The 13,946-nt window shown below is 49.3% G+C and overlaps 1 protein-coding gene across 1 annotated transcript; it reads left to right on the forward strand.

Annotated features, from left to right (window-relative positions):
* The first annotated feature begins 676 nt into the window (after positions 1-676).
* Positions 677-12,454, forward strand: MYL4 (myosin light chain 4). The gene is made up of 8 exons (XM_060134773.1): positions 677-694; positions 1,008-1,164; positions 4,240-4,267; positions 8,921-9,070; positions 10,526-10,699; positions 11,185-11,262; positions 11,809-11,853; positions 12,281-12,454. The coding sequence occupies exons 2-7, from the start codon at positions 1,042-1,044 to the stop codon at positions 11,835-11,837; spliced, it is 582 nt and encodes a 193-aa protein (XP_059990756.1). The 5' UTR covers positions 677-694; positions 1,008-1,041; the 3' UTR covers positions 11,838-11,853; positions 12,281-12,454.
* Positions 12,455-13,946: the final 1,492 nt, after the last annotated feature.

Here is a 13,946-nt window from a genome sequence, read left to right on the forward strand (position 1 = left end):
TGAGTGGCCTTGTTACTTGGCCAGTTTTAGTCTCAATCTCCTCATGTGTAAAATGGGAGTAATAATATCTACCTTACAGGACTGCAGTGAAGATTTAAGGAGGTTTTGTATGAATAGCACTCAGCTACCAGTGCCCGATACACAGTAAGTACTGCACACACACACACACACACACACACACACACACACACACACGGGGCACAGAATGTGTTAGAGGTACAGTATATAAAAACGAGACCCAAGTTTCCTTACCTTCAGTCTCATCGACTTTCAGCCAACCTCTCTGCTTCTCACCCTGGCTCCACGGCACAAGTTATGTGCTCAATATTTGTTGAATGAATGATTGAAGTTGTGGGGTGGACCCAGGGATTTGAGGTCTGTGGAGTTCCCGGGGAGCCTGCTCTGGGAAATGCAGGGTTTTACCCAGTAGATTGGGAGGGTGTGGGACAGTGTGAGTTGGCCGGACCAGCTGTTGCTTCAGGGCGCCAGGCCAGAGAGTTGAACCTCAGGGCAGAGCTGAGGCCCCAGAGTGGCTCTCAGCTTAAAGGATCTTGGCTTAAAAGGAATGTGCAGTGGGCTGCCTCTGTTCAGGAGGGACTAAAAAAAGCCTCGCCCTCCCCTGGGCTTTGTGTGAGGGTTATCAACTGCTCAAGTCAGCTCATCTCTCTGGCTGGACTCTGGCATTTTTGAGAGGGTCTGTTTCCCTGGCCCCTCTGGGTGTCCACCGATTGGCAGGAAGGGGTCAGCCTGACCCACAGGTGGAGGTCGTGAGGAGTGTGAGGTGTGGGGGGAGGGGGAGGGGGAGGGGCTGGTAGCCCCAAACCTGGTGACAATGCACAGTTGTCAGCTGTACCCTGCTGGTGTTTCTTCCTTTTATAGTCAGCAGCAGTTGCTCTTGCGATCACCCAGCCCCTCCGTGGGGGCTCCTGCCCAGGATAAAAAGGGCAGGAGGCAGCCCAGTCTCCCGTCTCAGCTCCTGGGTGCCGCATCTCTCGATTCCTTCCTAGGTCCCACCTCTGTGGAAGAGCCCAACGAGACAACATGCCTCCCAAGAAGCCTGAGCCTAAGAAGGAAGCGCCCAAGGCAGCCTCAGCCCCAGCCCCGGCCTCGGCCCCACCTCCCGAGCCTCCCAAGGAACCTGCCTTTGATCCCAAGAGTGTAAAGGTAAGTGAGCCTCAGCCACTGGGATGGGGGTGGGGATGACATTCAGAACGCTCTTTGCTCTGGAGCTCAGAGATCTACTTCACGGGGGCTGGACCGGGGTGAGGGCTGCAGTGTCCATCCCCCGCTCAGGGTCCCATGGGGCATGGAGCAGGTGTTGGGGCTGGTGAGGGCTATTTTAGATTGCAGGCTTTTCCCCTCAAGAACAGGTTTCTGCTCTGTCTGAGGAAGCCCTGCTCTGTCATCCCAAATTTGCCCAGCAAAGTTGGGAATGGCAGGGCGGTACGACCAACCAACCATCTAAACTTTCTTTAAGGCACTGTGGGGACCACCATAGTGAAGTAAAAAAGACTGTGTGATATCTTATGGAGAACAGACACAGAATGATAACTTCCAGTGTAACTTCCAGTAGGTGATAGAAAGAGCGAGGGAGCACTGCTCCCTGGGTGCTGGGGTCTGGGAAAGGCTTCACATGCAAAGACTCTTGCACTGGGTGGGTGGTGAGGGCAGGGAGGCCCTAGATAAGATGAGAAGAGCCTGCTTCTCTCTCCTCTTCCCCACCCCGGTGGACCCCTCCTTCTGTGCCCTTAGCCTGGGCTCCTATCTGGAGCACGCAGTGGCCTAGCCTAGCCCAGGCCGAGACCCTCCCTCTAACCTGGTGTGGGAGCTGGGCCAGACTCCCTCTGCCGCCACAGCCCTATTCCCTCTCTGCCCCACCACGCTCCCCTCACCCTGAAAGGCTCCTCTCCTTGGAGCTGGTGTAGACCCTGCCTGCTGACTCAGTCATTTTAGGCCTCCCAGCTATCTGGCCCAGCTGCTTAAGGAATGGCACGGGGAGGGGATGGGCCAATGAAGGAGGGGGTCAGAGGCCTCTGGAGACTGAAGCAGTTTTAAGCTTTGGCACCAGAATGTAAGAGGTCAAGTGGCTACTGGTATGAAGGGCTATTAATAGCAGGTTGGGAGTGGTGGGCTCTTGGGTATATCAGCCTCAGGGCAGGGCTGGGGGTGGTGAGGAATCAGATCAAAATTAGAGCTCAGGACCTGCTTCTGTGACAAAGAGGAAGAGAAACTAGCCCCCAGAGCTCTAACTGGATGACCCTCCCTGGCCCTCTCAGGATACTTCCTAGTACCCACAGCCCTGGGAGACCCTAGTACCCACAGTTCTGTGCCCAGAACCCTGGGGTTGATCTATGGTAGTCCCTACAAGGGGCGGAATTTAAGCAGAACTGGCTTGGCCAAGAGATGGGACACTCTGGGGAAACTGAGGCACAGGGTAAGACCTTGAAAGTACCTGAAGGTTTTCTAGGTCATACATCGCTCCCTCTCTGGACAAAGCCTAGCAAGAAAAGCTGACAATCTCCCCCTTCAGGAAACCTGGATTTCTGAGTTGTTCTGATAACGCACTGTTCCCGTGGGACAGCCTAGACTGGACAAGAGCTGCCTAGTGCTATCATCCGAGTCCCTTCTCTTGGGCCTATCACTTCCCTCCATCCACCCACCTTCCCCAGTTTCTCACATCTGGTTGCAATTCTCTTTTCCATGTCTGGATTTTGTAGTTCTGGGGGTTGTTGAAATTGCTTTAAAGCGGAAAAAAAAATTAGGTATTTTTCATGAAGACTATTTTCACTATTATTATACTTTACCCAGTTCCTTTGCTTGGAAGATTCTTTGCTCAAAAATAGAGCAAAAGTGGCTTCCCTGATGGTGCAGTGGTTGGGAGTCCGCCTGCCGATGCAGGGGACACGGGTTCGTGTCCCAGACCGGGAGGATTCCACATGCCGCGGAGCGGCTGGTCCCGTGAGCCATGGCCGCTGAGCCTGCGCGTCCGGAGCCTGTGCTCCGCAACGGGAGAGGCCACAACAGTGAGAGGCCCGCGTACCGCAAAAAAATAAATAAATAAAAATAAAGCAAAAGTAAACTTAAGCCCAATGTGTGTGGTTATGACCATATATTCAGATGTTATGTCGTTATATTAATTTCTCTTACACGTTTAATCCTGGGGCTTAAATCATCGCAAAGTAAGGCAAACTGCACCGTTTCCCAGAGGGTTCCTTCAAAGCATCCTTTACCCCATTTAGAGGGTTTCTTTAACTTTCTGACCCATTCCTGGGTACAGCTAGCTCTCTTCCCAACACGGTGTAACCCCTCTTCTGCTCTCCTAGCTCGTTCCAGCCACCTCCAGTGGTCCTCATTAACAAGGTCAGACTTGGATGGGCACAGAGCAGCAGAATCAGGACTGGGAATGGTGGCACACAGAGAAGATGCTCCAGGATTGGTTACCACCACCAGCGGAGAGGGGATTTTAGGGGGTGGTGGTGGTAGATAAGGACCATGAAGTAACATGCAAGATCCTAAGTTAAAATAATGACTAATGCTTGTTCATTGTCATTCATCTTCAGAGCCTTCCACCTTCTTCTTCTGTACTCAGATTTGAATTTAGGGGGGAAAACCCAAAATTTACTCCTCTCAACAAATATATTTTGAGTGCCTACTCTATGCCAGGCATTTTCTGGCAAATCCCCTGCCCTGCTGGGACCCTGGCTTCAAGGAATCACAGTACACATAAAGGCATGACAGGAAAACAGTTAGGAAGCATCCAGGGCCCGCCTGAGAGGGATGTGTGCCGAAGGAGAGGCTGGGATGGAAGGGGTGAGGGAAGGCTCTGTTGAAGGAGGTGGGTTGAAAGCCAGCATCAAGTAGAAAGGGGAGAGACTGAAGGGGTGGATGCGAAGGCTGTTTACAGCCGCTGGGACGGAATTTACATTCGACCCAAAGGAATTATAATAGGGAGTCAGTGTGGGTTCTAGAGTTATTCAGAGTGTTTCTCTTTCCCTCTCATTTGGAGCCATCACTTAACAAGTGGTGCTGAGAGAGCTCTGGAGGCTGCATTATTTGACAGCCTGTCAATTGCAGCCCAGTTGTCAGGAGGCCGGTCGGTGTTTGACTCTCAGCCCGTAGTCTCCTTCCGTCCTCATCAGTGTCTGCTGGAGGTGACCCGATTGCTGCGGAAGCCGCTTCTGCTTCCTTTGGAAGGCCTTAGCAGTCCCAGCCCTCACTCCTCTGTGTTTCTCTCCACAGATAGACTTCACTGCTGACCAGATCGAAGGTGAGTACTAGCGACCCCACCTATCCCATCACACTCTCTCTGTTGCGCTTCCTGGGGAGGAGTTGTTGTCACCACCATAATAGTAATCATCACCATCACCACCCTCATAATCACCACCATCACAACCACCATCATCACTGTCACCACCATCACAATCACCACCATCACTATCAACATCATCATCTTCATCATTGCAAACCCGTATCTGAGTCAGGGTACACAAAGGCGTGACTGGAAAACAGTTACGCAAAATAGCAAGTATAGGTGTGTTCTCTGCTCACTTTCACCTACTACGTGTTATTACTTAAGCACTTTACGTGGATTAGTTTATTTAATTCTCACCGCAACCCTGTGAGGTAGGGACTGTCACCACCCCACTTTACAGGTGATAAAACTGAGGCACAGAGAGGTTGGGTGGCTTGCCCAGTCTCACACAGACAGTTGGTGGTGGAGCCAGGATTCTAACTCAGGCAATCTGATTCCAGACTTGAGTTCTGAACTACTCTGCCAGACTGCCTGGAACATAATAGATGCACAGCAAAAATGCCTTTTTTCCCTCCACTCTATAATCTCCTATCCAAGATATTTAGAAGTCCTCATTTCTGGTTTGTTATTGGAAAGCCCTCCTCAGGTTACCAGCTCCCTCTCCCTGCATCCTGAAGTCTGCCAAGATGCTCACCCGCTAATGGTGGCAGGACCAGCGGTGACTTGAGGGTGCCTTAGTCCACCTGTGATCTCCATCAGCCCTTCTCCGTCTTTGATGAAGACAATTTGTTTTCTCAACTTAATATAAGTATTCTTAAGTGTAGCTTCAAGACAAGCCTCGAGACCTCCCGCCCTCCAACTTAATTGTTGCCCCTCAGCCCTCTTCTGTAGGAGTCTGGTGTTTTGAGGATGAAATATTTCATCAAGTGATATCTACTTTACAGCTGGGATCCACCTTCATTGCAACTTATCCCTTTGTTTCCCCCACCAAATGCCTCCTGGACATAAAATCATAGGAATTGAAAGGGACCTTGAAAGGTCACCTGATTCAACCCCTTGATTTTAAGCACAGACTATACGTTAAAAATCAAACGAATCCATGAACATGGTAAAAAAAAAATCATATACTACTTAAAAATAAAGAAAATTAAAAATATTTATTTTCCCCTTGCTTTCCTCTCATACTGATCCCCTCTCCCCAAAACAATCATTGTCAATAGGTCTGTGTATCCTTTGATTAAAAAACATATAATGTTATACCAGTATGTATGTATGTATGTGTAAAGTTTATACGAATTGAGTCATGTGGTGCATACTGTCCTGCATCTTTTATTTAATATATATTTGGGTTGAACAATGTATAACATAGTACATATTATTTAATAATATATTTAAATATCTTTTTATATTTAACACCAACAGTTCTACCTCATTCTTTTTTTTGTTTTTTGTTTTTTGTTTTTTTTTACCTCATTCTTTTAAACAGTTATATAGATTCTCACACACGGATGCACCTTTTAATCCAATCAGGCCCACATTGATAGACCTTCAGGTTGTTTCCAGTTGGGGTAGATAATGCTTTCCCCAGGGGATCTTCCTAGCAATGAGTCAAAGGATATGTGCATTTTAATAGTTACTGCCAAGTTTCCCTCCAAAAAAAGTGATGCCAGTTACCCACCAATAGGGCATGAGAGATGGCAGATGCATTTTGAAACAAGTGAACCGAGTCCAACTCCATTTTTGCAATACCCTGTGGACAGTCACTTTCCATCAATAGTTTGGAGCACTGTGAAATTCTTAAAATAAATTTTAATGCATTTTAGTTAAATATATATATATACTCAGTGTATATACAAACACAGTGGTACCTATGAGGACTAGAAAATCAACTAATGATAAAAAATTTTCATTTCCCAAATGGGAATCCTGGTCAAAGCCAACTGAGACAGCTGGTTGCCTCTTTTCTCTGTGAAGATATTCAGGGCTGGGGCCTAACTCATTCCAGCCTTTCATCCCTCTGACTTTGAAGGCATCGTTCCTTAGGTTGGATTGGAATTGTTTTTGCTTTAATTTTATTCCTATCTCTTCATTTGCTCTTTGGTGAAACTGAAAATGGTTTTCTCCTGTTTTGCTGGAAAAACGTTATCTGCAACCAGGAGACTTTGAAATTAGCCCTAAATCTGCCACTATTGGCCATGAGACTTAGAGCAAGTCACTTCTTTAAAGCTGGATTTTCTTATCTGCAAAGTGAGGGTATTTGGTTCTTTTCAATTCAGAAATTCTGTGACTCTCTTCAGCATCTTCTAGATACCCTCCATCTATTTGAAGACAGTTATCAAATCCCTTCCTGGCTTTATGATCTCCAGGTGATATGGCTCCAATTTCTTTTATTTCTTTATTTATTTTCTCATAGGAATTAGTTTCTAAGTCCTGACTTCCTTCTCTGGCCCATATTTCCATATCCTTCTGGAAAGGGATCACCACCATTGTTCACTGCTCTAGCAGGCAGCTCCCTACTACAGATCTTTCAGAAGTTTCTTCTGGGACAATGAACTTCATCTCTCATATACCTCGAGATCACACTGGCCTTGTTTTTCCTCCTAGTAGCTATCCTAGACTTCAGTGTTTGATTTTTATGTGCATACCAGCCTTCCCAGTGGTCTGGAACATTAGCTGGTGCAGCAGGCCTCTTCCTCCTCCTCCTCCTCCTCACTTGGTTTCCTTAATAGTTGGCTGGAAGTCACATCTGCAGTGGCCTATAAATGAGGATGATAATAGCTATAGCATAAAGTCTTTGTAAAGATGAACGGGATAATTCATGCAAAGTTATCAGCTCAGAGCCTGGCCCACGGTAAGTGCTCAAATCATAGGTCATTACTCCTGTTATTTCCCCCCTGTTCCATCCTTCTATTAAATATCATTCTTCTTTTAAGTGGAGACTCCTACTTTTATTAAGTTTGCCCTCACTCTTCCGAATGAATTAGAAGATCAAAAAGTCTGAGTTCAGATTCAACTGCCATATTTATTGAACAATGAATTTGTGCCAGAAGCCACGCTAATTGCTTTAAAAGTTCAAAAAAAATTAAATGGTTCTAACAAAGCTGTGAGGTCAGTGCTATTCCTTTTGACAGAGGACAAAGTTCAGTGAGGTTATGTGACTTGGCCAAGATCACACAGTTAAGTGGTAAAATTGGGATTAACCTCAGTAAGAGATTACTAACAGCATTGTTGGAGAATTTACTCTGTGTTAAGACACAGAGTTAAAGTTTCATGCGCACACTATTGTATTTTATTTGAATGTAATTTAAGGACCCTATGAGGTAGGTGCCATTTATAGAAGAAAAGAGGTTTATAGAGGTTAAATATTTACTTGCCCAAGGTCACACAGCTACTAAGCAATGGAAACAGAATTTGAACTCAATTAGTTAGTAATTTGAAAGACAGGCAGCTTTATATCTTTGAAATTCATACAAAGCCTAATAAAGAGTGGCAGGTAAATGTCTTGGGGAACCTGCTTTGATATGTGGAATGATTTGTGAATAATCCGTATGCAGCATCAAAGGAAATAAGTGTTTCTAAAGTGCTTAGAGAGGATTAAAAGCAGCTTTTCTCCTAAGTAGTTCACACATTCTTCTTAGGTTTATATTGTTAATCTGCTTAGTAAACCATTTTGTCGCCGGTAGCATAAGGTAATTTCAATGCCATACCCAGTCCATATTATCCCCAGTGACGAGTTGGTTGAATCCAAATTGATTAGGAATTAAGGTTCTTTGCAAAGGGCCCAGGAGTGCCTTCATTCGGCCTTGCCCCTTGGACACCTGCCCTGGAACCTTCTTCTGGGAGTCTGGCTCCAGAACTAGGAAATATAATAATAACCACCATGTGTTGATTCCCTTACCACATGCTAGACACCACGCTTGGAGTGCTTTGTAATCCCCCCAGCAGCCCACACAGGGGGACACTGTATCCTTGCTTAGAGCTAAGAAACAGAGGGCCCGTGGGAGTTAGGAGTTTGGCCGAGGCCACCTGCGGGTCAGTGGTAGAGCTGAGGCGGGCTGACTGTTTCCACCAGGTCACCTTGTCCAACCTGGGAGCCCCCTCTCAGCCTGGAACAGGCAGTACTGATATTAGCTGACTTCTGAACAGGTCTTGTCACTTTGCAAAGTGCTTCCACACACTGCCACCTCCTTTGACACTCGTAGTAACTGGGAGGGGAGGGCGGGGTGGAGCCTTACTTTCTGCGCGTGCGCAAAGAAAGTGAGACCCAGCCCGGTGCTGCTTGGCAGAGCGAAGAGGAGAACCCAGGAATCCTGACTCCTCAGCCAGTGCCCTTTTCACTTCCCTGCCTCTTTCAACAGTCAGCCACCTCACCTGCAAAGGGAAGGATGGGTGGGTGGGAGGGGCGGGGGCAGGGGAGACTTCAAATGATGTGACAAGTGATCGATGGAAGAGATCCCAGGCCCAGCGCTGGAACCGGTCGTGGGGCTCCAAGATGCTTCTTTAGTTGTCAGAAGATGGGGTGGGGATGGGTTACAGGGAGCGGCTGGGATGATGGCTGCAGGGAAATACTGAAATATTTTCTCAACCACAGCGCGGGTGGAGGCCGATCAGCCCCAAGCCACCGCCTTCGCTTGGCCCCGGGGGCTGCAGCCAGTCTTTTCTCTGCAGAGTTCAAAGAGGCCTTTTCATTGTTTGACCGGACCCCGACTGGAGAGCTGAAGATCACCTACGGGCAGTGCGGGGACGTGCTGCGGGCCCTGGGCCAGAACCCCACCAACGCCGAGGTGCTGCGCGTCCTGGGCAAGCCCAAGCCGGAAGGTCAGCGTGGGCCTCGTGGTGTCTCCCGCCGCCCCTGGGGCTCTCTCCCTTCAAGACAAACCTACCCTCCCCAGGTTACCCTCCTCCCATTGCTAGAATTACCTGGAAGCGCCTGGCACTTAGTTGACCCTCTCTCTTGGGCTTGTTCTTGTTTTCCCCATGAGGGTGGGAGCTCCTGGGGAGCAGGAACGACATTCTGCTTCTTTAGTGTCTTCCTGTGACACCGAGGGTGCCGGGGGCATGGGGCAGGGAAGCTTGGAGGGAAGCTGATAACTGAGCAGCGCCCCCCGCTTCCCCACCAGCAAATTGTGGTCGAGGTGTCACCGCGCTGAGCTGTCCTCCTTCTAATGATGGTTAGATCACTGAGGACTGCAAATTATTCATTTAATATAAATTACAGCAGACTCAAGATTAACTCTATAATGATGCTTCTTTCACTTGTTTGTATTTGATAGATTTTGGTGAATGAGAGTTTAGAATGTGGTGCAAGTGGCAACATTTGTGAATGTCACCTGTCACCATGGCAGTCAAGTTGACAGCTGCCCTAACACACATGTCCTTCTGGGAGGACGGGGCCAGGCAGACCTGGGCAGGGGCCCGCAGCCAGGGTGGACCATCTCTGGAGGCTTCCTGGGGCCCATGTTGGCTCTACCCCTTCCTTGGTTTGGCCCCTTCCCCTCCTGCTCTTGCTGGTGAAGACACTGGTTGGGGGTGAAGGATGTGGGCCAGAAGGACCAGAGGAAGGAGTCTACCGGTATCAGTAGGGCTTCTCAGAGGTCGAAAGATATCTGGGCACTTCCATTGTAGGAGGTTCCTGGGTTATAAAAGAAAGCAATGCCAACATTTGGAGGTATTTAAAAATGGTTTACCTCTATTAAATTAAAGCTTTTAACACATGACAATGTGGGAGAAGGGTGCTAGTCACACAAGAATCACACATTTTACTGGTTAGTAGTAAATTGATTCAGAGTTGCTCCAGGCACTGTTGGTCTAGTGATGGGACCCAAATTTGGAGTTATGCAAAATTTTCTTTTTGAAATTTTGTCAGTTTACCCTTGTGACTGGGAGTCTGTCACGTGTCAGAAGTCTAAGTTGTGAATGTGAGGCCTGCGCTGTGTGGCCCTTGGTGTCCCTCAAATCCTACTGCTGCTACCTCAGCTCCCTGCCCTGCTGGCCACCTGGAGCTCAGAGGTCTGGGTGGAGTCACGGTCCCTCTTCCCTCCTGCCCTAGTCCTTTCGCTGAGAAGAGTGCCCAGAGTCAGCTCCTGCCTGGCTCCCAGGCCTCTGAGCCCTCCAGGATTGCTTACGGGGTGCCCCACCCAGAAGTGGCGGCGGCTGAGCTCTGGGTGCTGCCAGGGGCGGGCTAGCCTGGCAGAGCCAGGTGAGACCCCTCCTGACCCTCTGCTCCCTCGAGCTCACGTCGAATTCCCTTTCCTTCCCTGTCCCCGCCGCAAGAGATGAACACCAAGATGCTGGACTTTGAGACGTTCCTGCCCATCCTGCAGCATATCTCCCGCAACAAGGAGCAGGGCACCTACGAGGATTTCGTGGAGGGGCTGCGCGTGTTTGATAAGGAGAGCAACGGCACGGTCATGGGCGCCGAGCTTCGCCACGTCCTTGCCACCCTGGGTATGCCAGCTGGGCAGAGGTGGAGCCCAAGGGCAGGGGGAACAGAGGCGTGGGAAGTGACCAAGTGGCATATGTTGGGGAGACATGGGGGTCCCTGCGTCCTGAGGATCACATCCTGATCCAGGCCTGTCTTGCTTCCCCAGCTGGGTTTGCTCAGCAGGGTGGGAAGGAGAGGAGAGCAGGTTGGCCGAGCGGGGGTGAGGCCTGAGAGGTGGGACCCAGGGCTCCTGTCCTTGTCTTTGCCTCAGTCACTGGGGCCCTGGTCTGCTCACCCACTGGTGGCTGTAGCCAGAGGGAGAGACCTTGGGGACTAGGAAGGACCTTAAGACCCTTGGCTCCACCCTCCAAAGCCTCTGGGGGAGCTTTGGTATGGCCACTTCCTACACCCAGGAAGTCTTGAGCCATCAGACTCAAGGGGGTGCTTGGGTTTGGCCTGTGCCTCCTTTGCCCATCTGTAATTAAGTGCCCACTGTCTCCCGCCCCAGGAGAGAAGATGACTGAGGCTGAAGTGGAGCAGCTGTTAGCAGGGCAGGAGGATGCCAATGGCTGCATCAATTACGAAGGTATCGGCTCATGCTGCACTTCCCCGGTTGCGCAGGGCTGGGCTGGGCTGCAGAACAGAGCAGATGCAGGGGCTAGGGAGCATGCACACCCCGTGGGCTTTGGTGAGCTCCCAGTGGACATTGTTCTTTTTCTTTCCTGGGAGTGAACATCACAGTGTAATGGAAGGGGCATGGATTTCGGAGATAGCTCTGTGATATACCAGCTGTGTGACCTTGAGCAAGTCACTTACCTTCTCTGAGCCTTGGTTTTCTCATCTGAGCAATGGGGTGATGCTGGCCCCTGTCCCAAGTTTGCGGGGATTGGCAGAGATAATGTAGCTCATTTCATCTGTGTCAAGTACCAGCACAGAGAATGGACACAGAGCAGTGGTTATGTCTCTTCCTTCCTTCTACCTTCTCCCCATCAACCCTAAATGGGGGAAAGAATCATGCTCTGAAGAAAGGGTATTGGGAAGGTTTGAGGTCAGGCGGTATAGAGCAGGGAGAAGAGGTTTGAGGGGCTGAGAGGGGCCAAGTGCAGTGGCTGATTTCCGTCTTCTTTCCCAGCCTTTGTCAAGCACATCATGTCTGGGTGAAGCAGACCCCTCCAGGGTGAGTGCAGCCTCTCCTTCGGGGTCCCTCTGGGGCCCCACAGGGCACTGCAGGGGGCGGAGAACAGCCTGGCCCCGCCCATCAGTCCCCTGCCCTCTAAGTGCTCCTGTCACCTCCTGCTCTGCCCCCTGCCCTCCCTGGTCTTTGCACCTAACCTTGACCTTCATCAGTCACATCCTCCTGCCTCTTCTGGGGTCTCTCAAGGCAAGACCATTCCCTCAGGAGGGGCCTCCTGTATAGGCTCCTGTGCGTGAGGAGCCAGGTACCAGGTGCCCTTGACCCTGTTCCTCTTTTCTCCCTTCCCTGACCACCCCCTGCGCCCTCCTGCCCAGGCTTGGTGCCGTCCTGGTAGGGGTGGGGGTCTGTGATCAGGGGCTGGGGTATGGAGAGTGAGGTAGAGTCCTGTACATCTAGTGCTTTCTTTCAGGTGCCTGGCCCATGGCCTTAGCCCAGGTGAGTTAACGAGAGGCCCAGAGTGACTGAGCTGGAGTTGGAGTCCTGGACTCTCCACTGCACCGCAGCCCCGAGGACCTCATGGGCCCATAGCCGTCCCCGTAAATAAACAGCTCCGGCAAGGTTGTGCCGAGTTCCCTGATTCCAACCAGTCTCTGAGTTGCTTTTTTAAATGAATTAACTAGTTGAGTTGGGTTTTTGTGAGTGTGTGTGATAATGTCACCTGAGGCCTCATGCATATTCCTCAGAGAAATAAGCAGTAACTGGGAGCTGGGGGACAAGGGCCAGAGCCCAGAGATCTAGAAACATGAGGGCCAGACCATGCGCAGAGAGCTCAGGAAGGGCCTGCATTTGAGGAGCTGTAATCAGGAGTTTCATTTCCTTCCAAGGCTCACTCTCCACCTTATGTCCCGTCCAGGTGACAAATAGGAAGAAGCCACCTGCTTCTTCTTTTTAAAAAAATTGTGGTTAGCAGGGGGAAGGGTTGGGGGGAGGGATAGTTGAGTTTGGGATTGACATGTACACAATACCGTACTTAAAATGGATAACTAGGGACTTACCTGGAGGTCCAGTGGTTAAGACTCTGCCCTTCCACTGCAAGGGGTGCGGGTTCGATCCCTAGTGAACTAGGATATTCTGCATACCGTGCAGCTCAGCCAAAAAAAAAAAAAAAAAAAGAATAACCAACAAGGACCTACTGTACAGCACAGGGAACTCTGCTCAATATTATATAACAGCCTAAATGGGAAAGAGTTTGAAAAAGAATAGATACACGTGTATGTATAACAGAATCACTTTGCTGTACACCTGAAACTAACACAATATTGTTAATCCACTATACTCCGATATAAAATAAAAAGTTTTTTTTAAAAAAGAAAAAAATTGTGGTAAAATACATATAATATAAAATTTTCCATCTTAACCATTTTTAAGTGTACAGTCCTGTAGTGTTAAGTATATTTACATTGTTGTGTAACCAATCTTCAGAACTTTTTCGTCTTAGGAAACTGTAACTCTATGTCCATTAAACAATAAATCCCCATTTCCTCCTCTCCCCAGTCCCTGGCAACCACCACTCTACTTCCTGTCTCTGTGCATGCATTTGACTACTCTAGACAGCTTATGTAAGTGGAACCATACAGTATTTGTCTTTTTGCGACTGGCTTATTTCACTTTGATAATGTCTTCAAGGTTGATCCGTGTTGTAGCAAGTGTCAGAATTCCCTTCCTTTTTAAGGAGGACTGTATTCTACTGTATGTGTGCAGGTACCACATTTGTTTATGGTCCTTGTATCTTTTTTTTTTTTTTTTGGCCACGCCACATGGCACGCGGGGTCCTCGTTCCCCAAACAGGGATCGAACCCATGCCCCCTGCATTGGAAGCTCGGAATCTTAACCACTGGACCACCAGGGAAGTCCCAGTGTTTATATCTTGATGTGGGCACTTTAGGTGTCTCTTCCCCTGAGAGCAAAGCCTCTGGTGCCTGATTCAGCCCTGCTTGTTCTGGGCATCTCACCGACTGCCTGCTCAAACCTACGACTCCGTACCCGGGACTCTGGGAAAGTGTCAGGGCTTCAGAGGGAGCACAGGCCTCAGGCTGGGAGGGCAGGGGAGTGCAGGGAGGCAAGTGAGAAAAGGA

The sequence above is a fragment of the Lagenorhynchus albirostris genome, chromosome 20 (genome assembly GCF_949774975.1).
Source record: "Lagenorhynchus albirostris chromosome 20, mLagAlb1.1, whole genome shotgun sequence".
NCBI lineage: Eukaryota > Metazoa > Chordata > Mammalia > Artiodactyla > Delphinidae > Lagenorhynchus > Lagenorhynchus albirostris.

What these genes read in the sequence shown, in the direction of transcription:
- MYL4 (XM_060134773.1), top strand. Translation starts at nt 1,042, where the DNA reads ATGCCTCCCAAGAAGCCTGAGCCTAAGAAGGAAGCGCCCAAGGCAGCC. An exon ending in CACTGCTGACCAGATCGAAG is followed by an intron (nt 4,268 to 8,920) that starts GTGAGTACTAGC and finishes TTTTCTCTGCAG; the next exon opens with AGTTCAAAGAGGCCTTTTCA. An exon ending in GGGCAAGCCCAAGCCGGAAG is followed by an intron (nt 9,071 to 10,525) that starts GTCAGCGTGGGC and finishes CCCCGCCGCAAG; the next exon opens with AGATGAACACCAAGATGCTG.